The sequence below is a fragment of the Megascapheus bottae genome, chromosome 2 (genome assembly GCF_031878675.1).
Source record: "Megascapheus bottae isolate mThoBot1 chromosome 2, mThoBot2.hap1, whole genome shotgun sequence".
NCBI lineage: Eukaryota > Metazoa > Chordata > Mammalia > Rodentia > Geomyidae > Megascapheus > Megascapheus bottae.
In genome coordinates, this window is record NC_143510.1 from 4,446,721 (window position 1) to 4,473,447 (window position 26,727).

At 39.5% G+C, this 26,727-nt stretch overlaps 1 protein-coding gene across 10 annotated transcripts in view; it reads left to right on the forward strand.

Moving 5' to 3' along the window:
• Positions 1-26,727, forward strand: part of Kif21a (kinesin family member 21A) — a 132,933-nt gene that overhangs the window by 38,855 nt on the left and 67,351 nt on the right. For all 10 annotated transcript variants that reach the window (XM_090319833.1, XM_090319840.1, XM_090319861.1 and 7 more), the window contains exons 2-6: positions 21,075-21,297; positions 21,416-21,598; positions 23,609-23,758; positions 24,993-25,127; positions 26,524-26,691. In XM_090319833.1, coding sequence (XP_090175959.1) covers positions 21,075-21,297; positions 21,416-21,598; positions 23,609-23,758; positions 24,993-25,127; positions 26,524-26,691 — 859 coding nt within the window. The remainder of the gene's footprint in view (positions 1-21,074; positions 21,298-21,415; positions 21,599-23,608; positions 23,759-24,992; positions 25,128-26,523; positions 26,692-26,727) is intronic.

Sequence of the window (26,727 nt, forward strand, 5' to 3'; positions counted from 1 at the left end):
TATGCCTGAGTTGATCTGGCCAGCCATGTCATTAAATTTAAGTCAGGACTATTGTGCTGAGTTCAGCATTAGACACATGGAAAGCTCTCACTGCTTTTCTTCTGTTTTCTTGTTCTTCCCCAACAGAGTTAGATGGCTCATCAGGAGATTGAAATGACAAGACATGAAATAACATGAAAACCCAGTAGAGTGCCAAGCCCATTGTATATGCTTGACCTATATTCTTCATTTCCTTCCTCTTCACTGCCATGCAGGTCCAGGGAGTTAAAAGCTTTAATCCCCTTCTCTCAGTCTTCTAGAGAAAGCATAAAAAATGCTTCAGTTAGTTTAACCGTGTCTATCTTTGCCTTGGATTTCCAGGGCCAACAGAGTTAAGGAAAGTCTTGAGACTATTATCTTCAGTCACTGCCAGAAATTTGTAAGTGGCACTAGCTCAAAGTAGTAGAGCTTTAGCCTTGAGCAAAAAAAGCTCAGGGACAGTGCCCAGGCTCTGAGTTCAAGCCCCAGGACCAATAGCAACAACAACAACAACAAAAAACTAAAACAAAAAAGCCACACAACAGCAAAAAATCACAACTAAGTCAGGGATCCCTCTGGGCAGGCCACATGGAATTATTCATTTTAAAAGTCGATTATCCTCTGGATGCTTAGATCTTAGGATTATAGTTCAAAGCCAACCCAGGGAAGAAAGTCTATGAGACTCAAATCTCCAGTGAACCACCAAAAAAGCCAGAAGAGGAGCTTTAGAATCAGATGGTAGAATACTAGCGTTTGTGGAAAAAGCCAAGAGACAGTGCCCAGTGCTAGGATTACAGCTATGAGCTACTGGTGTCCAGCTAAAAGTACTCAATATTTGTAGTTCAGAGTATGCCTAAATGTGCTTACAAACTACTATTTTAGACTGCATTTCATTTCAATGAAGCTTCAGTTTGTTTAACATTTTCCTAATTAAAAAAATAAGTGGTAATTTAGTACTGCATTTAAAGTCCTATTATTATCTTGAAGCAAATGATCTTTAGAAAACATAGAATTAGCATAGCAGACACGATCTAAAACAACTAACACTTTTGGTTGTGATTACATTTTAGGCCATTCTCTTTACTTCTGTACCATTCTCTTTACTTCTTTACTTCTATTTGTGCATGCATTGTGTGTGTGTGTGTGTGTGTGTGTGGTGTGTATGTGTGTGTCTGCCTGCCTGCTTGTCTGTCTGTCTCTCTCTCTCTCTCTCTATCTACACACACACACTGGGATTTCAACTCATGGTCTCTTGCTCTTGGTTAGCTTTTTTTGCTTATGGCACTGTGGCTCTCTACCAGAGCCATACCTCCAACTTTTTGGCTTTTTGCTTATTAATTAGAGATAAAAAAGAGTCTCTTGGTGTTTGTCTGCCTGGTTTGACTTGGAACCAGGATCCTCAGATCTCAGCCTCATAAGTGGCTGGGATTGCTTCGTAAGCCACCCTTGCCTGGCTTGTACATTAAGACCCTAAATCCCCTGCCATAGTTTTACAGACTTATGTAAGTTAGCATATAAAATCTGCTGCTGTTATAGAGGTAGAAGGTAGCAGATGTGTACAGTTATGCTAGTCCCAGCCTAGCAAGGACTCAGGCTTTCCTGTCTCAAGGACAGTGATTCCTTGTGCGTAGATGGAGACTACCACAGTGAGATCCCAGTAGGAATCAGAGCAGGGAAGACATGGTCCTGCCTTTTACAGAACTAACCTAGAAGTAGCACTCATCCTTTGTCTGATAACCTTTTAGCTATTATTAGCAAAGCATGATAGGAAATGTCAAGTGCCATAGACCTAGCTAATATTCCTATTCTTATGGAAAAATTCAAAGTATGGGATTGGGAAGGTATCTCCCAGTTGTTTCTTCATATACACTCTACTTCTTCTTTTTTTTTTTTTTTTTTTTTTTGCCAGTCCTGTGCTTGAGCTCAGGGCCTGAGCACTGTCCTTGGACTTTCTCAAGGCTGGAGCTCTACCACTAGAGCCTCAGCACCACTTCCGGCTTTTTTCTATGTATGTGGTACCGAGGAATCGAACCCGGGTCTTCATGCATGCTAGGCAAGCACTTTAACCACTAGGCCAAACTCCCGGCCCACACTCTACTTCTTATCCATGCAACATTCCCATCCCTTTACCAAGTCCTATCCATCTCATGATTTATTACCTGAGTCACAGGAAGCTATTTGTCAAGAATATGATTGGTACTTCCAACCTGGACACCAGTTTGTCTCCATCTGAAATACACATCCAGTGTACAAAGGCAACTCCCTGTGGTCAGTGTTACAGGAGAAGCAGGGTAAGACATTCTATCTGGAGAAGATAAATGAGGAAATGCAAGCCACTGGTCGTTAGCACCTGGAAATGCTGCCTGTAGGGATATGGGAAATTTGATCTGGACAGCAGGAAAAGGATTTTTTTTCCCTTCCTATTGGTGTTCTTGCCCCACTGTGTTAGGGAAGGAATCACTGTTCTCCATGCTTCCTGGTTTCTTTATTCTTCATGGTCTGGTTCAAAAGTGGGCTTTGGAACATAAATTTTGTTTTCTTGAGGATAGAGAGTTTTCAAACTTATTTCCTCCCTGAGTGGATAAGGGAGTTTTATTGTTATTGTTGTTGTTGAACAGTCACAGGTTTTTAAAGTACAGGCATGCATCTCTCTCTGTGTTTTAATGTTACGTCTACTCAAAAACTCCTTGGGCTTTCTGCTTATTTGAGCTGGGTAGCTCCAAGTACAAGCAATTGCAAACACAGTATTCTGACCCCAAGGTTAAAAAAATATGCTGATTTAGCTGGATACCTGTGGCTCATGTCTGTAATACTAGCTACTCAGGAATCTGAAATCTGAGGATCATGGTTCAAAGCCAGCCTGGAAATGAAAGTCTGTGAGACTTAGTTCCAATTAACCACCCAAAAGCCAGAAGTGGAGTTGTGGCTTACATAGTAGATTTCCATCCTTGAACAAATGAAAGCCAGAGGCTTATAGGAAATAGTTCTTTCAAGGTATAGAACTTAAGAAAATGCCTGTAAGTGGTTGTACAAAGGGGTTTTAATTTAATATGTCAATATATGAGTACAATGCATCTTGAACCGTATCACCAGATACAGAACTTCCAGGGTGACAGTTGACTTAATGCTTTGTCCTGATGGAGCAAGGCAGCAGTGTCTCTCCTGTTGGGCCAAGAACTGTTGTTCCAGCCTGTCAGTCAGTGTGGAATACAAGTTCTGTAAGAGTGATGACTATAGCTATCAGACTGGTATAGGATATAGGTTTGCATTATTTGGACCGAGAGTCCAACAGACAAGGGCTTAATTAAAATAGAAATTTTGCTGGGCATTGGTGGCTCATGTCTATCATCCTAGCTACTCAGGAGGCTGAGATCTAAGGATGGTGGTTCATAAGCCAGCCTGGGCAGGGAAGTCTATGAGACTCTTATCTCCAATTAATCACTAAAAAGCTGGAAGCAAAGCTCTGGCTCTCATCTTGGAGTGCTGTCTTGGAAGGGGGAAAAAAATCAGGGACAGTGCCCAGGCCTGAATTCTAGGACCAGCAAAATTCAAGCCCAAAATTTGCCGTTCTTCCATAGTTTAGCCTGTATATGGAGCCTGAGACTAAAGACTAATGAGTTCCATTGTAATGAGGACTCTACATGGGGCTGGGAGTTTGGCTTAGTGGTAGAGAGGACTCTAGGTCATCCTGTCTCATTGCTTTACTCTTGTGCCCACAGTACACTCTAGCCAGTAAGAAGGGGAGGGAAAAGAGGCAAGACTCCTTTCTATTTAAGGTCTGTTTAAGCCCATGAGACTCTTTTTTTCTTTTTTGGGTTGTGTGTGTGTGTGTGTGTGTGTGTGTGTGTGTGTGTGTGTGTGTGTGTGTGTGTGATGGGGCCTGAACTCAGCCTGGTCACTGCCTCTGAGCTCTTCAGCTCAAGGCTACTGCCCTACCCCTGGGCATGTGAGCTGTCCCTGAGCTCCTCAGATTGAGGCTACCTCCCTACCCTTGAGCCACAGCCCACTTCCCCTTTTCTAGTGATTAATTGGAGATAAGAGTGTCAAGGCCTTTAGTGCCCTGGCTGGCTTTGAACCTTGATCCTCAGATCTCAGCTTCCTGAGTAGCTAGGATTACAGGTGTGAGCCACTGTGCCTGGCTCCGTGAGACTCTTATCTACAGTATTCACCTGCAAAAAGCCAGAAGTGGAACTGTGGCCCAAGTGGTAGAGTGTTAGTCTAGAGTGAAAAAACTAAGGGATGGCACCTAGGCCCTATATTCAAGCTTCAGTTCTGGCATGAAACAATTGAGATGGGGGTGGGGAGGAAGGATTTCGGAATAACATAAGCAATTTCTGCCATATAATGTAACAGGCCTATTTGTATTTTAAAGAAGAGCAAATCCAAAACCTAAAACAAATGGAAAATTTTGTTGCACTGGAATTTAATGATGGATCAGGGCCCTCATAAAGTACAATAACCTAAATTCATGATGTAGAAATCGAATCGCTTTTACAATTGGCTCTTCTATTTGCCTTTAAGAGGATACATGCTCACGTGCATATTTGAAACTGTGTGTTTAAAAATTAATTTTTATACCTGTGAGGTTTTTGTTACCCTCATTAATACTTAATAAAGTCTAAAGTGCAGAGGAGACCCAAAATAGCATGGAGTTTCAAGCTTTCTTAGAAAAATTCTCTTAACTACAGTGAAAGAAAATGTGTGCTATACCAGTCAACTGGAAATTTCTTCGCATCAAGTCTTATCTAAAAACATTTAGTGTAAATTTTGTATTCTCTGTTTTGTGTACACATTGTAGACATATTTGTTTTTTATATAAAAGTATTTATAGAGTCCTTTTTAATTTTAACAAATGTAAATTTGACGTTGATGGAAGATACTCGTATTTTGTTTTATGCTTTTGGACTTCAGTCCTGCTCCCTTCTTCCCTAATGTAGTTGTGATTATGAGGGTGCACCTATCACACCTGGCTCTAGGTGGCAGGAATTTTAAAAGCTACCTTTCCTCTTCCTCCTTTTGTCAGTGACTTCTTCCCTCCACTCTTTCAATATACCTGATTTCTCATTCTTCATCTCTAATCGTATGCCATATTTTCTGAGAAAGAAGTTTTTGAATGATGCTACATCAATTGTTAACAAGCTTTGCCTTCTCTTGTTCTTAATTCCTGTAAACTCCCTTAGATGGAATAGAAAGTACTTGTGATTTTCTCCAAATCACTAGAAGAAAGTAATGATGTGGCTCTATCCTGCCTGGAATCCTAGCTACTCAGGAGGCTGAGATCTGAGGAGTACAGTTCAAAGCCAGCCCAGGAAAAAAAAGCCCATGAGTCTCTTATCTCCAACTGATCACCAAAAAGCCAGAAGTGGAGCTGTAGCTTCAGTGGTAGAGTACCATCTTTAAATGAAAAAGTCAAGTGAAAACACAAGGCCCTGAACTCAAGGGCCAGTGCCAGCACACCCACAAAAATAATGAGATACCACTTGTATGATTGTTGGGTGGGCTAGGCTTTTGCATATTGGAGGTGAAGATTGTTCTGGTGGTTTGGAAGTAGGAAGCCACCAGTTTATTTATTATTATTAAGTAGTTATACAAAGGCGTTTCAATTCAACGTGTCAATTTATGAGTATAATGGAAGATTTGTTTTTAATGAATGTAGGTTTGTGCTAGTTAGCCTTGAATAGTTAGAAATGTATGCAAGTATGTTTACTTAGTTATTTTGTGGTATTGAGGATTGAACCCAGGTCCTTTTACAGTCTACAGTTTACATTTAAACTGCTGATTTATTTTATATTTAATTTCTTTTCCTTCAGACTACAAGAGCCCTCTGAAATCCTCTTTTATAACTTTATTTCTCTGCTGTACTTAACTTGGCCTGATTCTTTTCATCCTATTTAACTTAAGGGTTTTTTGTTTGTTTTTGTGTGCCCTTACTGGGGCTTGCACTGAGGGTCTGGGCACTATCCCCTGGCATTTTTGCTCAAGGCTGGCACTCTACCACCTGAGTCACACCTCGACTTCTGGCTTTTTAGGTGAGCAATTGGAGGTGACAGTTTCATAGACTTTTTCTCGCCTTGAACTGGGTTTGAACTGTGATCCTCAGGTGTGAGCCTCCTGAGAAACTAGGATTACAAGTATAAGCCATTATCAACCAGCTTAATTTAAGGTGTTGAACCACCTTAGGTGTTGTTATATTTAACAACAGTACTATGTGTAGCTTAGTAGAAAATTTTCAATTGGCATCCAGACCATCAACATCAGAATGTTTGTTTGTTTGGCAGTCCTGGGGCTTGAACTCAGGGCCTGGGCAGGCTGGCACTCTACCACTTGAGCTACAGCACCACTGCCAGCTTTTTTTCTCTGTAGGTGGTAACCAAGGAATCGAACCCAGAGCTTTGTGCATGCTAGGCTAGCACTCAACTACTAGGCCATGCTCCCGGCCCATAGCATGTTTATTTTTTTTATTAGCACGCATGGAACTCATGAACAGTCAAGTTTTAGAGGTGCTGATTTAATACTGGTATGTGTATCATATTGAGTTACAGTTCCTTTTGGTTTTGCATCATTTTTTGTTTGTGTCTCAAGGACTTTTCTGCCTAGGGTGAGCCATCAGTTCCTGGCTTGCCTGATTTTTTTTTTTTTTCTTTAGATGAAGCATTCCAGAGTATCAAGAAGTCAAACTTTACTTTTTCTTTGTTTATCCTATAATACCTAGCATGGTTTCTTATGTATGTAAGTATAATAAATTATTTGTTATATTTAATTAGTTCCAGAAGATTTTCTCTTATTTTCTGGAAAACTTCAGTTGTTCTAGAAGCTTTGAATGTCAACAGTCGAGTTCATCATTTTGTTGACTGGGCAGGAACTTTGATAATCTATTAGTAGCCATTAGGACTTATCTGGAAAGGGAGAGTTAATAGGTAAAATAGCTCTTTGTGATTCCGACATCTCTAATGACATTTTTATTTGATTCCCAAGGCTCAGGTTGTTTTCTCTGAAAGTGCAAATGTAATTCTTGACCCTTTTAGAATCTTTGCTAATGGGTGGCATTTATCTGTTTCCTCTGACCTTCAATTGAACAAGAGGATTAAGTGCATTCTGTACATCTGTCAAAGATACTTTGTTCTCTAATGTTTCTCTTGTACATTTAGAAGCTGAAATAAAAGTCTGAGACAGCTAGCTTGCCATTCATGCCAACAATCTTGTGACTTCCGAACTCAGATCTCATTTTAAAGGTAACAGGCCAAGTTTAACTGGCAAGAATTGTACGAGTATTGCTGCTTATTCCTTTCATTTCTGATGCATCATAAAGTAGAGGAGAAAACCTGTCAATGATGTTCAGCTTCTTGCAAATATATGCATATATATATATATGTATATATAAAAATCTGAAAAAAAAGCACGCATGTGGGAGCTCAGCCACTGGCAAGGTCATTTCATGGACCGGTAATTTCATATTATTTGCTATTGTGTGATTTGTCTGTAGTGTCTTTAGAAAGATATGCGGTGTTGATTGTGTATGGTGGGTAAATTTCCAAAATCATTATTACTTTTTTTTGTCAGTCATGGGACTTGAACTCTGGGCCTGGATGCTGTCCCTGAGCTCTTCAGCTCCAGCTACTGCTCTACTCCTTGAGCCACAGCTCCACTTCTAGTTTTCTGGTAGTTAATTGGAGATAAGAATCTCACAGACTATTTTAGTGCCTGGGCTGGCTTTGAACCATGATCCTCAGAGCTCAGCCTCCTGAGTAGCTAGGATTATAGGCATGAGCCATTATGCTCGGCTATTGTTATTACTTTTTGAAGTTGGATCTTGTTAAAATTCTCCCTGGTTAGGTTGGCCTCTTTGAATATAATAAGAACTACTGTATCACATAATGGTATTGTTTCATAGAGTGAATCCAATGCAATTAAAAACCAATTTAAAGACCTATACTGGGTACTGGTGTTATCTTGGCTTCTCAGAAAACTCATGTTCACTCTCTTATTTTTTTGCCAGTTCTGGGGCTTGAACTTGGGGCTTGAGCACTGTCCTTCAGCTTTCTCAAGCTGGAGCGCTACCACTTGAGCCATGGCACCTCTTCCAGCTTTTTCTATATATGTGGTACCCAGGATTGAACCCAGGTCTTCGTGCATGATAGGCAACCACTAGGCCAAATTCGTGGTTCCAGGAGACTCATTTTCAAAGCCAACTTGGGCAGAAAAGACTGTGAGAATCTTATTTCTAATTACTACCAAAAAAACCTCACCCAGGTCCTGAGTTTAAGCCCCAGTACTGGTACAAAAATCCTCAAGTAGAGCTGTGGCTCAAGTAGTACTAATGTTGAGGGGAAAAGCCAAGTGAGAGAATGAGGCTGAGTCCAAGCCTTAGTACTGGCACAAAAACAAAACAAACAACAAAATCCTACGTCAACTCTGCTTTAAAAAATATTCCATGGGAATATAGTATTTTATTTTCTTTTTAGAAATCAAATACATGATTACCTGAGAAATTAAGAGAGATGAGAAGTTTTTATCTCTCAAACATGATTCATGTTTTTTTTGTTTTATTGGCAATCAGATTCCTTATAATTGTTCTTAAAGTATTATAATATGAACATGCTAGAATATTAGAGCTAGTGCCAAGGAGGAACTTAATATTCCCCCCCCCCTTTTTTTTTTGGCTAGATCTGGGGCTTGAATTCGGGGCCTGGGCACTGTCCTTGAGCTTTCTCAAGGTTAGCATACTACCACATGAGCCACAGCACCACTTCTGGCTATATGTTATATATGTAGGGAATTGTACATACTAGGAAAGCACTCTACCACTAGGTCACACTCCTGGCCACCACTTAAATATTCTCTTCTTAATCTTTCACTGTATATAAGAATTTTCTCTTTGATAATGCTTTCTTTTTTGAATAAAAATACAATCCTGAAAAAATATAGTTACGTTTATTCAAATAGCTCCAACTTTGGAAAAACTCAAATCTGAAGCATCTCTGTTTTTCTCAGCATTTTTGTACAGGGTGCCCTCATTCTATACCAGTGCTGCACTGGGAAGTTGCAAGCAACTGGACATGACAAAGCTGCTAAATTATAACGCAAAACCTTGCATTTCCTAGTCCTGTTCTCATAGGAGTCCTGATACTTTATGGGGGAGTCTTCATAGCTGCTGGGGATGGGTAAGGTCATCCCTTCCCTTGTTTTCTCCCAGGTTTTTTCTCTCTCAACCTCCATTCCCTACGAGTTGCATAGTTCATTTTCAACATAGTGTGTAGTATCACTGCTAAATTAGTTTACCCTTTGTTCCATCATTTCTGTTCTCCCTTAGCTTTAGATAACCTGGCATACAAGGCAAAAGGTACAGAAATGAAAGCATCAACAAAAGGAGAACTACAACAACAACAATACAAAAAGTAAAATAAAAAAAATTTGTTTCCATTTCTTGAAGTTTATTTTAATAAAAATTATTTTATGTGATCATATGCATACCAGCTATTGAGCTTTTGTGATTCTCTCCTAAGAATATCCTAGACCTCGCTAGGACTATCCTGGAAGTATACTAATTACGTCATTTAATATGATTTTTTCCCCCCAGGTCTTTCCATTTCCTTACAAATGGGGCAATGTCATTATTTTTGATGGAAGCATAGAATTCCATTGCGTATATATACTACATCTTCTTGATGCATTTCTCCACTGAGGGGCATGTGGGTTGATTGTATATCTTGGTTATGGTAAAGAATTCTGCAGTGAGCATAGTTGTGCTGGTAGCTTTAGTGTGGCCTTGTTTGTGGTCTATTGGATAAATGCCCAGGAGTGGGATTGCTGGGTCATAGGGGAGCTCTATGTCTAGTCTTTTGAGGAATCTCCATACTGCTTTCCACAGTGGTTGCATAAGCTTATACTCCCACCAATGGTGTAGTAGTGATCCCTTTTGGGCCTCTGTTTTCTTTCTAGCTATTATCCAGAGGCGACTGTCAGTATCTAGCAGGGTTGTGGAGCTACTTGCTCCCTGCAATTATATATATATATATATATATATATATATATATATATATATATACACACACACACACACACACATACACAAAACACCAAAGACTTGATTGAGATTCTTTTGCCCAGATTGAGATTCTTTTGCTCAAAGTGAGTACTCTAACACTTGAGCCATAGCTCCACATCCATCTTTTTTGAATAGTTTATTGGAGATAAGAGTCTCATGCAGTTTCCTGCCTGGGCTGGCTTTGAACCATGATCCTCAGCTCTTGGCCTCTTGAGTAGCTAGAATTAGAAACATGAGCTACCAGTGCCCATAATATTTATATATGTCTGTATATATACACATGCATATGTATGCATATATATGCATACATGTAATATTCATGAATATATAATGGTATACAGAATAATGTCGTGGCTAGGATACTGGGATATCTTTCTAGGTGATGTCATAATATGCATAAAACATTTCTTTGGAGTTAGAGGTGTGGCTCAAGTAGTAGAATGCCAGACCTGAGCAGATAAGCCAAGAGAGACGGAGGCCCTGAGTTCAAGCCTCAGTAATGGCAAAAAAAGAAAAATAACAAAATCCACTCCCCCTTCTCAGCCTTCCTTTATTTTAAAAACTCTTGGGGGGGGGGCGGGAGTTTGGCCTAGTGGTTGAATGCTTGCCTAGCGTGCACGAAGACCCGGGTTCGATTCCTCGGTACCACATACGTAGAAAAAAGCCAGAAGTGGTGCTGAGGCTTAAGTGGTAGAGCTCTAGCCTTGAGAAAGTCCAAGGACAGTGCTCAGGCCCTGAGCTCAAGTCCAGGACTGGCAAAAAAAAAAAACAAAAAAAAAAACCCAAAACTCTTGGGTTATTGTAATTGTTTTTGCAAGGGACTATGTTATCACCAGGGAACACATACACTTCAAGGCCAGGAGCCTAGTGGTAGAGTGCTTGCCTAACATGCACGAAGCCCTGGGTTGAATTCCTCAGTACTACATACACAGAAAAAGCAGGCAGTGGCACTGTGGCTCAAGTGGCAGAGCACTAGCCTTGAGCAAAATGTATCCAAGGACAGTGCCCAGGCCCCGAGTTCAAGTCCCAGGACTGGCAAAAAAATACACTTCAAATATCTTTACCTTTATTTTGTCTGAACTGACCTTTTCTCCCTCTGAGTCTGGAGAAATCTAATCATCCTCCAAAACCTAGTTCAAATATAATTTCTTGCATGGAGTTTTTGCATTTACTCCTCTGTATTATTCCTTTGAGTATACCTTTTCTTTTCGTCGAATCCCCTACCCTTTGATCCTATCCTCAAGTTTTTTGTTTGTATTTAAAAGTTTTGCTGGGTGCTGAAAGCTCACACCTTTGATCCTAGCCACTCAGGAGGTTGAGATCTGCCAGTTCTGGTGGGAACGTCCATGAAACTCTTTATCTCAAATCAACTAGCAGAAAGCAGCAAGAAGAGGTATGGCACTGGGCTATAGCAGTAAAGCCAAGCAACAGCTCCCAGGCTCTGCAAGCCTCAGTGCTGGTGCGTGTGTGTGCATGCATGCATGCCTGGCTACAGATACTCATTTTTTTTGCCTTTTCACTCAATCTGGTATTTGGTAAGTGCTTGACATGGAGTTGTTAGCCCATTGAAGCTTTCTGAGAGATTTGGGTTACAGACAAGCCAACAGATGGAACCAAGCTGGAAGAACCAAAATTTTATCAGCACTTTGGAAAACAAGCAGGTGGTTTGTCTGTCACCTAGGGCACCTCCTTTTCCTCCTTCCCTTTCTCCCTCCCTCAGATTGTTTGGAATAGATGTTTTCTTTTTCTGGGAGAAAGGCTAAAGAAGCAAGATCCCGGAGTTTCCTGAAGGATTCATTTCAGAGAATGTAACTGACCCTTCATTTCAGAAGGCAGATGGGGATTTTTTTTTTTAAACCAGAATTTACCTAACTTCTTAATTTTCTCTGGCTGTGTATGCTTGTCACCTGTCCTTTTTTTTTTTTTTTTTTTTTTGGATATCTGATAGTCACTAGAGGAAGTGCTACAGTTCCATCCTAGAGAAAGCGGCTGGTGTCTTGAAGAGAGAGATTTAGTGTGCTGTATCCTTAGATGAACTTGGGGATACAAAGGTAGGAGATACTGCACCGGAGGTCAGGGGGAGACATACAGGAAGGGTTCTGTCTTGCCCCATTTCTGTCTCTGGCTAGCCACCATGCAACTACACTTGAGAGAACTCCATCTTTGCTTTTTCAAATGGTGCTTCACACAAGAGACTGAGGGCCCGAGTCCAGGTTTTCAGCTTAAAATATGAGCTCCATACTGTGTATATTTAGAGAGCCAGTCCTAGGGCTTGAACTCAGAGCTTGGGCACTGCCCCGGGGTACTCTTTTTCTCAAGGCTAGTGCTGTATCATTTGAGCCACCACTCTGCTTTTGAGGTTTTTGGTGATTAATTGGTGATATAAGTCTCAGGGGACTTTCCTCCCTTTGCTGGCTTCACACCGTGATCCTTAGATCTCAGTCTCATATGTAGCTAGGTTTATAGATATCAGCCACCAGCATCTGACTGCATGAAACATTTGAATTGCAAACAGGCAAGTGTATCGATACCTTTTTTTGTGTTGCTGAATAAGAACAAATATGAATAGGTTGATCATCAGAAATGAGGCAGTAGGATACATAAGTAATTACACAGATTAGGCTAAATTTGCTGGGTGCTTTTTTTTTTTAAGTAACTTATTCATTGGTGGGTCAAAGCACTTGGGCCAGGAATGTGACCTAGTGGTAGTGTTTGCCTAGCATTCACGGAGCCCTGTGTTTGATTCCTCAGTACCACATACACAGAAAAAAGCCAGAACTGGTGCTGTGGCTCAAGGATAGGGCCCAGACCCTGAGTTCAAGCTCCAAGACTGGCAAAGAAAGAAAGAAAGAAAGAAAGAAAGAAAGAAAGAAAGAAAGAAAGAAAGAAAGAAAGAAAGAAAGAAGGAAAGAAAGAAGGAAAGAAAGAAGGAAAGAAAGAAAGAAGGAAAGAAAGAAAGAAAAAAAGGAAAAAGAATGAAGCACTTTAATTAAGGGCCTGGTACTCTTGCTTGGATTTTCATTCAAGGCTCGTCTCTAACACTTGGGCCATAGCTTCTCTTCTGGCTTTTGGTGACTAATTGATGTTAAGAGTCTTATGGGTTTTCCTACCCAGATTGGCTTCAACCTACAATCCTCAAATCTCAGCCTTCTGAGTTGCTGCTATTATAGGTGTGAGCCACTAGCTCCTGGCTTGATCTTTCTTATTTTCAGAACTATTTGCTCCTTGAACACTGGGATACACAGTTCTGAGGCTTTGTGTTGAACTCATGGTCTTTCCCATGTTATTCCTGAGATGTGTTTCTTTCTTGAATGTCTTGAGGAAATACCTTTCTTTTCACCAACCATCACTGTAATTATAGATCCATTTGAATGGGAGGAATTTATTCCTGTGGACCTCATTTGCTTATTTTTATGTAGTGGCTGAACTCTTAGGAAATTATCTAGTAAGTTCCTATAGTCTGTCAGAAACATCTAGAATAGGGAGTAGAGGGTTTAGGGAGGGTGGAGGCTTCTTTGATGTGATGTCTACTCACTGGAGTGAACTGCAGAGGGATTACAAAAAGGGCCAGACACTTCAGTGGCTCAGTGTGATGTCGGAATGATAGCTGTCCTAGTTTTTAACTAGAAGAAAGGAGTTAATACTAAGAAAGTAAGCTAGGAGCCAGTGGCTCATCTCTATAATCCCAGCTATCCAGGAAGCTGAGATTTTAAGGATCTTGGTTTGAAGCCAGCCTAGCCTGAAAGTTCATGAGACTCATCTCTAATTAGCCAGCAAAAATATGAAAGTGGAGCTGTGGCTCAAGGGATAGGGCACTAGCCTTGAGAGAAGAAGCTACGGGATAATCCCCAGTTCAATCTCCAATACTGGTACATCTGTGAGCATACAAACACACACACACACACACACACACACACACACACACACACACACACTTAAAGTGTTCACCATTAAGTAGCAGGCAATAATAGAGATAATCCAAATCCCTAAAGAATTAGTTCAAGAACCACAAAAGATCTTTGCAGTGGATAGGTTTATTGGTGTTCAGCAGAAAGAATGATTTTCTTTACTATGTGCCAAGTGGGCAAGTTACAGATAGCTGTAGGGAAAGAGTTGCACACAACTGGGAATCAGGTCAGATTATCAAGTCAACTGGAGAACTACCACATGTGCATGAGGATGAGATCAGAATAACTCAGGTATAGGAAAAAAATGAGAGAAGAAACATTTTACAAAGACATGTAGGTAATGGAAAAGTTTGTCACACATATGCATGCACCTGTGGCTTAAGGACATCTGTGCCTTCTAACAGGAGAAGGTATGCAAGGAAGATGTTCTGTGCCTTTATTCTGTCCTGGGAAAAAATAATGTGACCAATAAATTAGCAAAAGAAATGTTTATCCTGGGTTATGTGTTTATGTGCATTATATATGAATGTATACATACATAAGAATGTATCTATACACATATGCATACATGTATATGTATGTATGTAATATGTACCATAAGCATGTACATACATATAAGAACAAATTATGCCTTATGTATTCATTCATTTATTTATTGTGTTACTGGCACTTCAGTTCAAGTGCCTCTTACTTGCTCAGCAAGCCCTCTACCACTTAAGCCATACATTCAGCCCCCCCCCTTTTTTTTTTTTTGCCAGTCCTGGGTTTGAGCTCAGGGCCTGAGCACTGTCCTTGGACTTTCTCAAGGCAAGAGCTCTACAACGTGAGCCTCAGCACCACTTCTGGCTTTTTTTTTTCTATGTATGTGGTACCAAAGAATCAAACCCAGGTCTTCGTGCATGCCAGGCAAGCACTCTACCACTAGGCTAAACTCTCGGCCCTCAGCCCCATTTTTGTTTCTTTTTTAGGTAGAGTCTTGGTACTTTTTGCTTGGTAATGTTTTGTGTTATCTTTCTACTTGTGTCCCTCATGTTGTTGGCTTGTACTTTGAGACAGGGTCTTGTTAATGTTATTTTATCTGCATTGGTCTCCAACTGTGATCCTCCCCTTTCCACTTCCTAAAAAGTTGGGATTAGTGCATGATTTGCCAACCCCCATAATGATTGAATCCCCTCCTTTGAACAAACCTGTTACTTTAGGAACTTCATTCTATTTTGTTTAGAATGTAGTTACGTTACTATCTGTATGGCAATGTGGAATGATATCAGTAGGATAGAAAAGATCCTTTTGGGGGCTTAAGGAATAGCTTAATGATAGAATGCATTTAGTTATCATATGGAGGCTCTGAATGCCATCCCTAGCACCAAAAAACTCCCCCACAAAAAACAAAAAACAAAACCATCACCCCAAACCCCTCCCATTTTGGTTCATTTTAAAACTCTATATGGAATGAACAGTGGTATTGATGAATTATTATAATGAAAAATCTTATTTGAGGATTAAGACTTTTCTTATCATGTGTGCATACACAATGTTCACTTACAGTCTTCCCAGAATATATTGACATTTAACTTTCCTAAAGACTCAGGTTTACAAAACACTTAAATGGTAGATGCCAGGAATGAAAAGGCCAAGTAATAGCTCAAGACCCTGAGTTCAAGCCTCAGTACTGGCACAATGAAAGAAAAGAAAAGAAAACAAAAGAAAGACGAGAGAAAGGCAAACAAAAAAAGTAGTTTATTAGTTCCATTGTAAAGCCAGCATAGGAAACCTTTCTTTGTTTTTCTTGAAAGATCAATTAAAATAGAATTTGATTTGCAAATAACTTTATTTTGTAAGGTTCCTCATTTTATAAATTAAGAAAATGTGATGTAGAATCATTAGATGCTTGTTTCCTAGCCAGGGGCAGTGACTCACACTTATAATCCTAGCTATAAGCCTGAGATCTGAGGATTACAATTGGATGCCAACTCAGGCAGGAAAGATCCTGAGACTTTCATCTCCATTTAACAACAGAAGAGCAAAAGTAGAGCTGTAGACTCAAGTGGTAGAGTGCTAGCCTTGAGCAAAAAAGCTTAAGGACAGCACACAAGTCCTGAGTTGAAGTTCCAGGACACACACACACACACACACACACACACACACACACACACACACGAATAAATTTCTTGGAAGTAGTGGTAGTGTGCTAGCCTTAAGCACACTTTAAACCCCAGTCCTGGCATCCACCACTGCCCCCCCAAAAAAACCAAACCTCCCAAAACATCAAGTTTCTTATGACAGAGTAAAATTATATTAGATTATTGTAATTTTTCTCTTCTTACCTGATGCAGTTTATAGAAGTCACGGGTAATCATTTGTTAAATTATTTTATGACTTTATATGATATGTTCTTGTCTCCAAAGATAAGGAACAGTAATTCAGTTTTATATCTGCTATACTGAAATTATGATGAAATGAGCTAAAGGGAAAAGTAATTAACTAAATTTGTAGGAACAATTTCAGATGAGGACATTAGAGACCAAGCTAAGAATGTGTACTTTTTTTTTTCTGGGAAAGATTGACATTTTTTGATAGGTAGATATGTGTAGTAGAGGAAAAAATATTACTTCAGAAAAGGAGGATCAGTTAAAAAAAAGGAGGGGGGATGGCACAAAGTCAACTGCAATAGTTGGGAAATAGGGAGTTGTAGACAGAATCAGACTGACCAGAGGTCAGGTTTTATGAAGGCTATGAAAGGTCCTTAGTGTTTGGAAAAAAGGTTGTTGGTGCTTTTTGTTAGAGAAATATCAGAAGAGACAAAGGCTGAAAACTAAATCTACTGTGTGTTAAAGGGAAGATTAAGATGGAAGAAAATGAGGACAGCATTGGTTCAACTTAAAATTTACAGCTTGTATCATCCTTTATTTCAAACCTACAACATTCACCAGCTAGGCATAACAAATTACATTTTTATAGCTATAATTATATTGTAATTATATATGCAATGTGATTATATATAATTAACCAAAGTTATTCAGATGTATAGATAACATAATTACATATAGGTAATCTATAATTACCTAAGTGTTATATATAGAAAGCTATAGTTATGTATTTTTAGTGACCTCGTACAATGTAATATGGTTGGGTAATGTTAGAATATCCTCTCCTAAATATATCTATATATATATATATCTCCATTTTATGCAGCTTAAAATATATCCTTCTGTAAAGAAGCAGCTCAAGCCGAGCTCATGCCTGTAATCCTAGATGCTTAGGAGGCCGAGATCTGAGGATTGTAGTTCAGAGCCAGCCTGATAGGAAAGTCTGTGAGAGTCTTATCTTCAGTTAACTACCAGAAACCCAAAAGTGGCATTGTGGCTCAAAGTGGTAGAGTGCTGGCTTGAGCAAAAGAGCCCAGGCCTTGAGTTCAAGTCCCACAACCAATAAACAAACAAACCAGTAAGTAAATAAATGTAAAAAATTAAAAAAATAAAAGAATCATTTCAAAACAGATCTCATATATAAAGATCTGTCAAGTTTTATTATTTCTTAGTTTTAATTCTGAGATTGTTTACAGTGATGTTTTCTTAGTGTTGAGATTATATGAACATGTTTATTTATTTTTTATTTTTGCCAGTCTTGGGGCTTGAACTCAGGGCCTGGGCACTGTACTTGGACACTTTTTGCTCAAGGCTAGTGCTCTGCTACTTGAGCTACAGTGTCACTTCTGGCCTTTTCTGTGTATGTGATACTGAGGAATCCAATCCAGGGCTTCATGCATGCTAGATGAGCGCTTTACCACTGATCCACACTCCCAGCCCCAGATGAATGCATTTAATGTCTTATTTTTTTTTTTTTTACATAAAATTTAGGAATGGAAGTATCAAGTATTCAGAGTGGTAAATGTCAGCTTCTGAAAACAATTTTTTGGGCGGACTTCCTCTTTCTCAGAAAGATTGATGTTGGATTTTGTGTCTACGTAATTTCAATAAATAGATGTGAAATTGAGGTGGGTAGTAGGTCTGAAGCTCTACACTTTAAGTAAATGAATTGGTGTGGGGTAGGACTTTGAGAATCCTTGGGTATGGGATACGGAAAAATGTTATTATTATTTTTGTTATTATTATTTTTGTTGGTCATGGGACTTGAATTCTGGCCTGGGCACTGTCCCTGAGCTCTTCAGCTCAAGGCTAGTGCTCTACCATGTCGAGCCACAGCACCACTTCCACTTTTCTGGTAGTTAATTGGAGATAAAGGTCTCATGGACTTTCATGCCCAGGCTGGCTTTGAACTTGATCCTCAGATCTCAGCTTCCCGAATAGATAAGATTGTAGGCGTGAGCCACCACCACCTGGCTAAACTGCTAACTTTTGAATGGGATTTGGAATGGAAATATATATCTGGCTTTTGAAGATAGTTTCCTTTCATTTACTTGTATGTCTGAGAGAATACCCCTTTCTAGGCTGTGAATTCTGAGGCCTGAGGAAATTGCTGTGACTGGGATTCAGCAGAATGAGTGTGCAGTCACCTTGTTGACATTTAAAATCTCTCTTCTCCATTTATGCTGGTAAATGGAACTGGGCATCAGTTCTGTTTCAGACACATCATTCTGCCCTTAGCATGGCTGACTGAGATGAGTAGAGGTTAAGAGATTGAGTTAAATCCAGAAAGTGGAGATAACGTTCTAAAATTGGCTTTCAGCTCCTATTTTTCTTTGTTATATTGACATGAAATGCACAGTATATTAGTAACAGAATAAATTACCCCATTATAACAGTTTATATGAAGTTAATGTTGCTGGGGGGTCTGCTCATACCTGTAATCCTAACTACTCAGAAGGCTGAGATCTGAGGATTGCAGTTGAAACCAGCCCAGGCAGGACAGTCTGAAGGCTCTTATCTCCAACTAACCACCAAAAAGCCGGAAGTGGAACTGTGGCTTAAGCGGTAGAGGGCCAGCCTTGAGTGTAAAAGCTAAGGGACAGTGTGCAGGTCCTGAGTTCAAGCATGATCACATAAACAAAGTTAATGAGCAACTGATTTCAAGTTGTAGTAAAGTGCTCATTTTCATTTATACACCTGTGTTTACTTTTATTTGTCTTATTACTTAAGTTCTCAGAGGAGTAAAGGAGGTGGGAAGCTGGTAGAAAGCAGAGACCTGGTATTATTAATGAGATGTTTTTCCGGACATACTGAACTCAGATGTGATGCTCTACTGGAATGCAAAGAAGGCACAGTAGCTTCCAGATGAACTGATAACAACAGAGATTAAAAACAAGATGTTCAGGGCTGGGCACTTGTGACTCACACTTGAGATTCTAGCTACTTAGGAGGCTGAGATCTGAGGATAAAGTTTCAAAGCCAGCCAGTGCTGGAATGTTCCATGAGGCTGTTATCTTCAACTGACCAACAATAAACTAATGCCTCAAATGGTAGGGTGTGAACTTGAGCAAAGAGGATAAGGGATAGCATCCAGGCCCTGATAAGCCCTAGTATAAGCACTAAAAAGAAAGAGAGAAAGAAAAAAAATCCCAAGATATTTATACTGGTGAGGGAGAATTGAGAAGAAGAAGAAAGCACAGAAATAAGAGAGATGCTAACATTTCAGTGAAAGTGACTTAGAACTCTTGACACGCCTAGATGGAAATCTTTAATGCAAAGATAGCGCATAGCAAAAGCAGAGGGTTGGACTGGACGGGTCTAGTGATCTGATTAATCTTATATTTCACAAATATCATTGATTCTGCAATGTGTGCATGGAACTGTTTGTTCAGGACAAGATGTGATGGGGACACAGGGGTGAGACTTTTGCAATATTTGAAGTAAGAAATAATGATGGCCTTGATTAGCATGGTATGCATGTGCAGAGGAAGAACTTGGTGGACCAGAGCTGTGTCAGGGCTGATTGATAGTTCTTGGAGATAGATTATTGGTACAATGAGGAAGAGGGTAAAACTGGAGGATGTTTCTGGATCTCACTTTTCTGGTTTGCAATAATCAAGATAATCATTCTCCTAGAGGTGATTAGGGTCTTGCCTAAAGTAAGAGAGGAGGAGTTTGGAAAGAAGAAAATAATTCATTTTGAGAAATACCTCCTCTTAAGCCTATATTTGGGTAGGATGTGGTGATGCCTGCCTGAAATTCCAACTACGTGGGGTATGTAGGCATGAGAACTGGGATTTGAAGCTTGTCCCAGGCAAAAAAGCAAAGCAAAGACCCTGTTTGAAAATTAAAACTAAAGCAAAATAAGCCTAGGCATGTGGTAGAGTGTCTGGCTGATAAGCATTTGATCCTAAGTTCTAAATTCCAGTAAAACAAGATGTGAGCTGGGAGCTGATGGCTCACACCTGTAATAGTAACTCCGGAGACTGACATCTGAGGATCACTGTTTGAAGCTAATCTGGGCAGAAAAGTTCATGAGAGGTGCTTATCTCCAATTAAGCACTCAAGAAGCTGGAAGTAGAACTGTGACAGAGTGCCAGCATAGGGCAAAAAAGCTAAGGGACAGTTCCCAGGCTGTGCCCAACAAAACAAAAACAATATATGGAACCAGAATGCTGAAGTTTCTACTACCATAGGCTATTTCTTCAGTCTCAGACTGTAGATTATTATAATGAATGTTTTGTCGTACTATAGTTTTATAATAGTGCATAAGTACTATTTTCCTCTGTGTGTGTGTGTGTGTGTGTGTGTGTGTGTGTGTGTGTGTGTGTGTGTGTGTATGTATCTGTGTATGTGTGTCCTGGGCCTTGAACTCAGGGCCTGGGTGCTATCCTTGAATTTTTTTTTGTCGGCCTTGGGGTTTGAACTCTGGGCCTGGGCATTGTCCCTGAGCTCTTTAGCTCAAGGCTAGTGCTCTACCACTTGAGCCACGGCACCACTTCTGGTTTTCTGTTGGTTAATTGGAGGTAAGAGTCTTTTGGGCTTTTTGTGCCCAGGCTGGCCTTGAACTGAGATCCTCAGATCTCAGCCTCCTGAGTAGCTAGGATTATAGGCATGAACCACAGATACCAGGCTTGGCACTTTTAAAGCCCTATTTCGTGAGGGATTTTCTTTGTGGTTGTTCATTTGCATCTTGTTTCCATTTTTTTGAAATAAATTTGTATTTATCTCGCACAGAATAAGACCACAGCTTGCCAAAGAAAAAATTGAAGGATGCCATATTTGTACTTCGGTCACACCAGGAGAACCTCAAGTCTTCCTAGGGAAGGACAAAGCTTTCACCTTTGACTATGTATTTGACATCGATTCCCAGCAGGAACAGATCTACTATCAGTGTATTGAGAAGCTAATTGAAGGGTGTTTTGAGGGGTACAATGCCACAGTGTTTGCTTATGGACAAGTAAGTACGATACTATTTTTTTGGGAATTGTTCACTTTCCCATTCAGCTGTACTTTTATTTTTGTATTTTAAGTGTGTGTATGGTTGGATGTTCATTGTTCTCTATTCTTCTCTTCAGACTGGGGCTGGCAAAACGTATACCATGGGAACAGGATTTGATGTTAACATCTTGGAGGAAGAGCAGGGTATTATTGCCCGGGCTGTCAAGCATCTTTTCAAGAGCATTGAAGAAAAAAAACACATAGCAATTAAAAATGGACTTCCTCCTCCGGATTTTAAAGTGAATGCTCAGTTCTTAGAGGTAATAATCTGATTATGTTACTGATTTTCTTTAAATTTCTGTGTGTGTGTGTGTGTGTGTGTGTGTGTGTGTGTGTGTGTGATTTGAACTCAGAGGCTCAAGCTGTTGCTCTGTTTTTGCTAATAGCAGATCTTCTACCAGTTTAGTCATAATTCCAGTCCAGTGTTTTTGGTGCTTAATTAGAGAAAAGAGTCTCATGGACTTTTCTGAGTCCTAATCCTTAGATCTCAGCCTCCCCTAGTAAATTCTGAATTCTTGATATAATAGAGTCTAGATCACCAATTTATCTATAAGCTACTTATTTTATCATAAAAACATTATATTTATCCTTATTTAGTAAAGAATAGAAAACTGAGTTCAAATTAATATGATTTACCTTATGGCTAGTTTTAATGGACATCCTTGTTTAATAAAAAACAAGATGAATATAAGCATGTACTGCCACCAAAAGGAAAGTAGAAAAAGGAAGAGTAGAGAAATATGTGTTCTCTATTTTGCTTTCTACCCTCATAATGTTAATCATGACTTTTCAGTACATTGATAGTAAAACAGGTCTCTGCATTCTTTTCTGAGGAGGTAGTAGCCAGGTCTTACCTAATTATTGATTTCTGGATTCATTAAGAAGGATCAAAGGACAAAAAGGAATACATTTTTTAGGTAAAGTGGTAGAAATTCTTAAAATCTAAGTGAAATATTTATTCACTTAAAACCTTGAAGCTCTCCAAAACCTAAATACATAAGGCCATATAGGATGATGCTAAATGAAAGGACCTCCAGGATATAGAAACAAAAGCCATATAATGTGTGATTGTTGTCCTTAATGTACTGTGTTATTTTTCATCTCTTTTGTTGTCCCTTGGTTATCTCATATTGTTACAGTATCTTACCTTGTTATCTGATATATTGTATATATGTTTATTTGGTTATTTGAAATAGGATAGGGAAGGGAGATAAACAAGATGAGGGGCAGGGGTCGGGGGAGGGAAATGGGGACCAAAACATGAGAAAGAGTATCAATGTTTATGAAGTAATGCACCTTCTATCTGGCAAATATAATGTAACCCTTCTATTAATTACAATAAAAATATATGAAAAAAAAAAAACCTTGAAGCTCTCAAAAGGCTGAGATCTGAGGATCTCAGTTTGAAGCCAGCCTAGGCAAGAAAGTCTATAAGACTTATCTATAATTAATCACCAAGAGTCTGAAAGAGGAGTAGTTTTCAAGTTTTCAGCCTTGAGGTAAATGCTAAATGAGGGCTTAAAGCCCTGATTTCAAGCCTCAGTACATGTGCACATGTGCATGTGTGTGCGTGTGTGTGTGTGCACAAAACCAATTAAAAAAACCCATAATAGAAACAAAAACAAGGGGCCGGGAGTTTGGCCTAGTGGTAAAAGTGTTTGCCTAGCATGCACCAAGACCTGGGTTCGATTCCTCGGTACCACATACATAGAAAAAAGCTGGAAGTGGTGCTGAGGCTCAAGTGGTAGAGCTCTAGCCTTGAGAAAGTCCAAGGACAGTGCGCAGGCCCTGAGCTCAAGCCCAGGACTGGCAAAAAAAAAAAAAAAAAAAACAACAAAGAAAGAGCGAAAGGAAAAGAGGGAGGGGAAAGAGAAAGAGAGGGGAAAGAGAGGGAGAAAGGAAGGAAGGAAAAGAAAGAAAAAGAAGGGAAGAAAGAAAGAGAAAGAAAGAAAGACAGATAGACAGACACCTTTAAGTTTGGGGTTAATCCACATTTGGTACATCATTTGTTTACTTATATTTGTATCTTACAAAGAATGAATGGATCATTTTAGCTATTTCTGAACCCCTATTAAATGACTTAAGTAATTTAATATTCTTACACTTGAATATATATTAGGCATTTATATTTATAATAACTAATTCATACATATTGTATGTGATTCTGAAGAAATTAAAAATATGCATATGAAATAAATAACATCATGTAAAGTGCATTCTGATACTTACAATTTTACCCAAATCAACCTTTTAATCTTTCCTCTGGGTAGCTTTATAATGAAGAGGTCCTTGACTTATTTGATACTGCTCGTGACATTGATGCAAAAAATAAAAAATCTAATATAAGGATTCATGAAGACTCAACTGGAGGAATCTACACTGTGGGAGTGACAACGCGTACTGTGAATACCGAATCAGAGGTGACCTCTATGCTGTGGTTAAAATATATCATTGGTGACTGTATCCAGCTATCTTTTCAGATTGTCTTTCTAAGATCCAGTTATGAAATCTGTTTATCCTTAAATGTATCAAGGTTAAAATCTTTTCTCCTCTTTACATACTTCTAAGAAATATATTATTATTATTATTAAAATACTTGAGTTAGCTGGGCAAGGTGGCTCACACCTATAATCCTAGCTACTCCGGAGGCTGAGATCTGAGGATTGCAGTTCAGAGCCAGCCTGGCACCAAAGTCTGTGAGACTCTAACTAGAAAACTGGAAGTCGCACTGTGGCTCCAGGGGTAAGGGGATAGCCTTGAGTGGAAGAGCTCAGGGACAGCGCCCAGACCCAGAGCTCAAATCCCACAACCAGCTAAAACAAAACAAAACTAAAAAACCTTGAGTTATGACTAGATTTTGGAGCTCATGTCATGAATCCTGGCTACTCAGGAGACTGAGATCTGAGGATTGTAGTTCGAGGCCAAACAGGGTAGAAAAGACTGTGACATTCTAATCTCCAATTAACTACCGAAAAGCTGGAAGTAGTAGAGGTGTGGCTCAAGTGTTAAGAGAGCCAGCTTTGAGAAGAAAAAGCCAAGTGAGAGTGCAAGGCCCTGAGTTCAAGCCTCAGTGTGAGCACAAATACAGAAGAAAAAAAAGTCATGAGTTATGATCAATGCAGTATAGAATCAAATGAATCTAAAGCAATGTATTTGGTTTTCTTTCTTTTTTTATTGTCAGGAGTTTTCTTTCTTTTATATATATAAACTGATTTTCAAGAATGAGACTGCAGTCCTTTCATACATTTTTTTTTGCTTTTTGCCTGCAACCTAGATAGGATTGTAGCTTTTATATGTAGGGAAAATTAGAAATTATACATACACAAAAATTCATTAGATGATGCAGAATAGCCTGAGAAATTCAAGTTATTATTCAGTTTGTACCAAAATATTCTACTATAACAGTTTTGGAACAGAAGTTGCAAATGTCAGCAAATAGCAGACAATAGCATCTCAGTGTTGTTTCCTATTTAAAAAAAGAATACACCATTATACTGAGTTCAGCCCTCAAAATGCCTGTCACCAAAATAATCATAGAAGAAATCTGTACCTTTTCTATCCCTTCATATGGTGTATTTTTGCCTTTAGTTGAGACATAGAGTTGGATGGTAGCTTGATATTGCGCAGTGTTAAAGCTCTTCTTTTCTCTCCCAGATGATGCAGTGTTTGAAGCTGGGTGCTCTATCCCGAACCACTGCCAGCACCCAGATGAATGTTCAGAGCTCTCGTTCCCACGCCATTTTTACCATTCACGTGTGTCAGACCAGAGTGTGCCCCCAGCCAGAGGCTGTGAGTTATTCATATTTCCTAAAGTTTCAGTCTTTGTTACCTTAAAAAAAAATAGGGCTGAGAGTGTGGCCTAGTGGTAGAGTGCTTGCCTAGCATGCACAAAGAGTGGGGTTCAATTCCTTGGTACAACATACATAGAAAAAAATTGGAAGTAATACTGTGGCTCAAGTGGTAGAGCCCTGGCCTTGAGAAAGCCCAAGGACAGTGCTCAGGCCCTGAGTACAAGACCAAGGACTGGCAGATGAAGCTGGGGGCTAGTGGTTCATGCTTGTAATCCTAGTTACTCAGGAGGCTGAGATCTGTTAGAGGATAGTTCAAAGGCAATTCTGGCAAAAAAAAGTCCAGGAGACTATCTCCAATTAACCATCAAAAAGCTGGAATAGATCTGTGATGGAGTGCCAGCCTTGAGTGAAAAAGCTATGAGACAATGCTCAGGCCCCAGAACTGGCACGAAGGAAACTGAATCTGACTTTGGTACCTGGTATATTGTATATATGTTAATCTGTTCAAATAGAGAAGGGAAAGGAAAAAACAAGATGACTGGGAGAGGTGAGGGGAGGGAAAGTGGGAGAAAAACATGGGAAGGGGTATCAATGTTCAAGAAGTACTCACTACCTGATGAGTGTAACTGTAACCTCTTTAGATATCACCTCTACAATAAAATACAATAAGAACCAAAACAAAAATCAAAGTCACAGAAATACCCGAATTTGCCCCCCCAATAGTTATTTATTCCTTTTCCTAATTCCTGATTCTAATCCTGTTTAAGTTAAAGTTAGCGGATCACGTAAGATTTGGGAGGGAAAATGGATTTATTTATATTTGTGTCTGGCAGAAAGCTTGGTGTGGCTCTATGGGTAGGGGCAGAGACACCTGAGACCCTTTGCTTTTGAGGGTTGTCTTTCAACATAAGTAAGCAAAGCCTCAGCTGGGATCAGTTGGGGAAATTCTTATTGCAGATTCTGAGACTGAGTTTCTAATTTCTAGCAGAGATTGTATATGTTTGTGTGATATTTACTTATTTATTGCATTTGTGCCAGTCCTGGGGCTTGAATTCATGACTTGGACTCTGTCCCTGAGTCCACTTGAACCACAGCTCCACTTCTGTTGTTATTTTTGTTTGTTTTGTTTTTTGTTTTTGTTTTTTTGGTGGTCAATTAGAAATAAGTGTCTCATTAACTTTCTTCCCTAGGCTGGCTTTGGATTGCAGTCTTCAGATATCAGCCTCTTGAGTAGCAAGGGTTACAAGTGTGAGCTACTGATGCCCAACCTGCATTTATATATTTTTTTTATATGTGATTGACTGTGCTTATCTGTGCATATAGATTTTGGGCAGGGTTAAAGGATGTTTAGTGTGAAAATATTAAGTATTTTCAACTGTTTTTCTTCATTGTAGGAAAATGCAACTGATAACAAGATGGTTTCTGAATCATCACAGATGAATGAGTTTGAAACCCTGACTGCAAAGTTCCATTTTGTTGATCTGGCAGGATCAGAAAGATTGAAGAGAACTGGAGCTACTGGCGAGAGGGCAAAAGAAGGCATTTCTATCAACTGTGGGCTGGTAAGACTGGAGCGCTGTATTGGGACTCTCAGAACT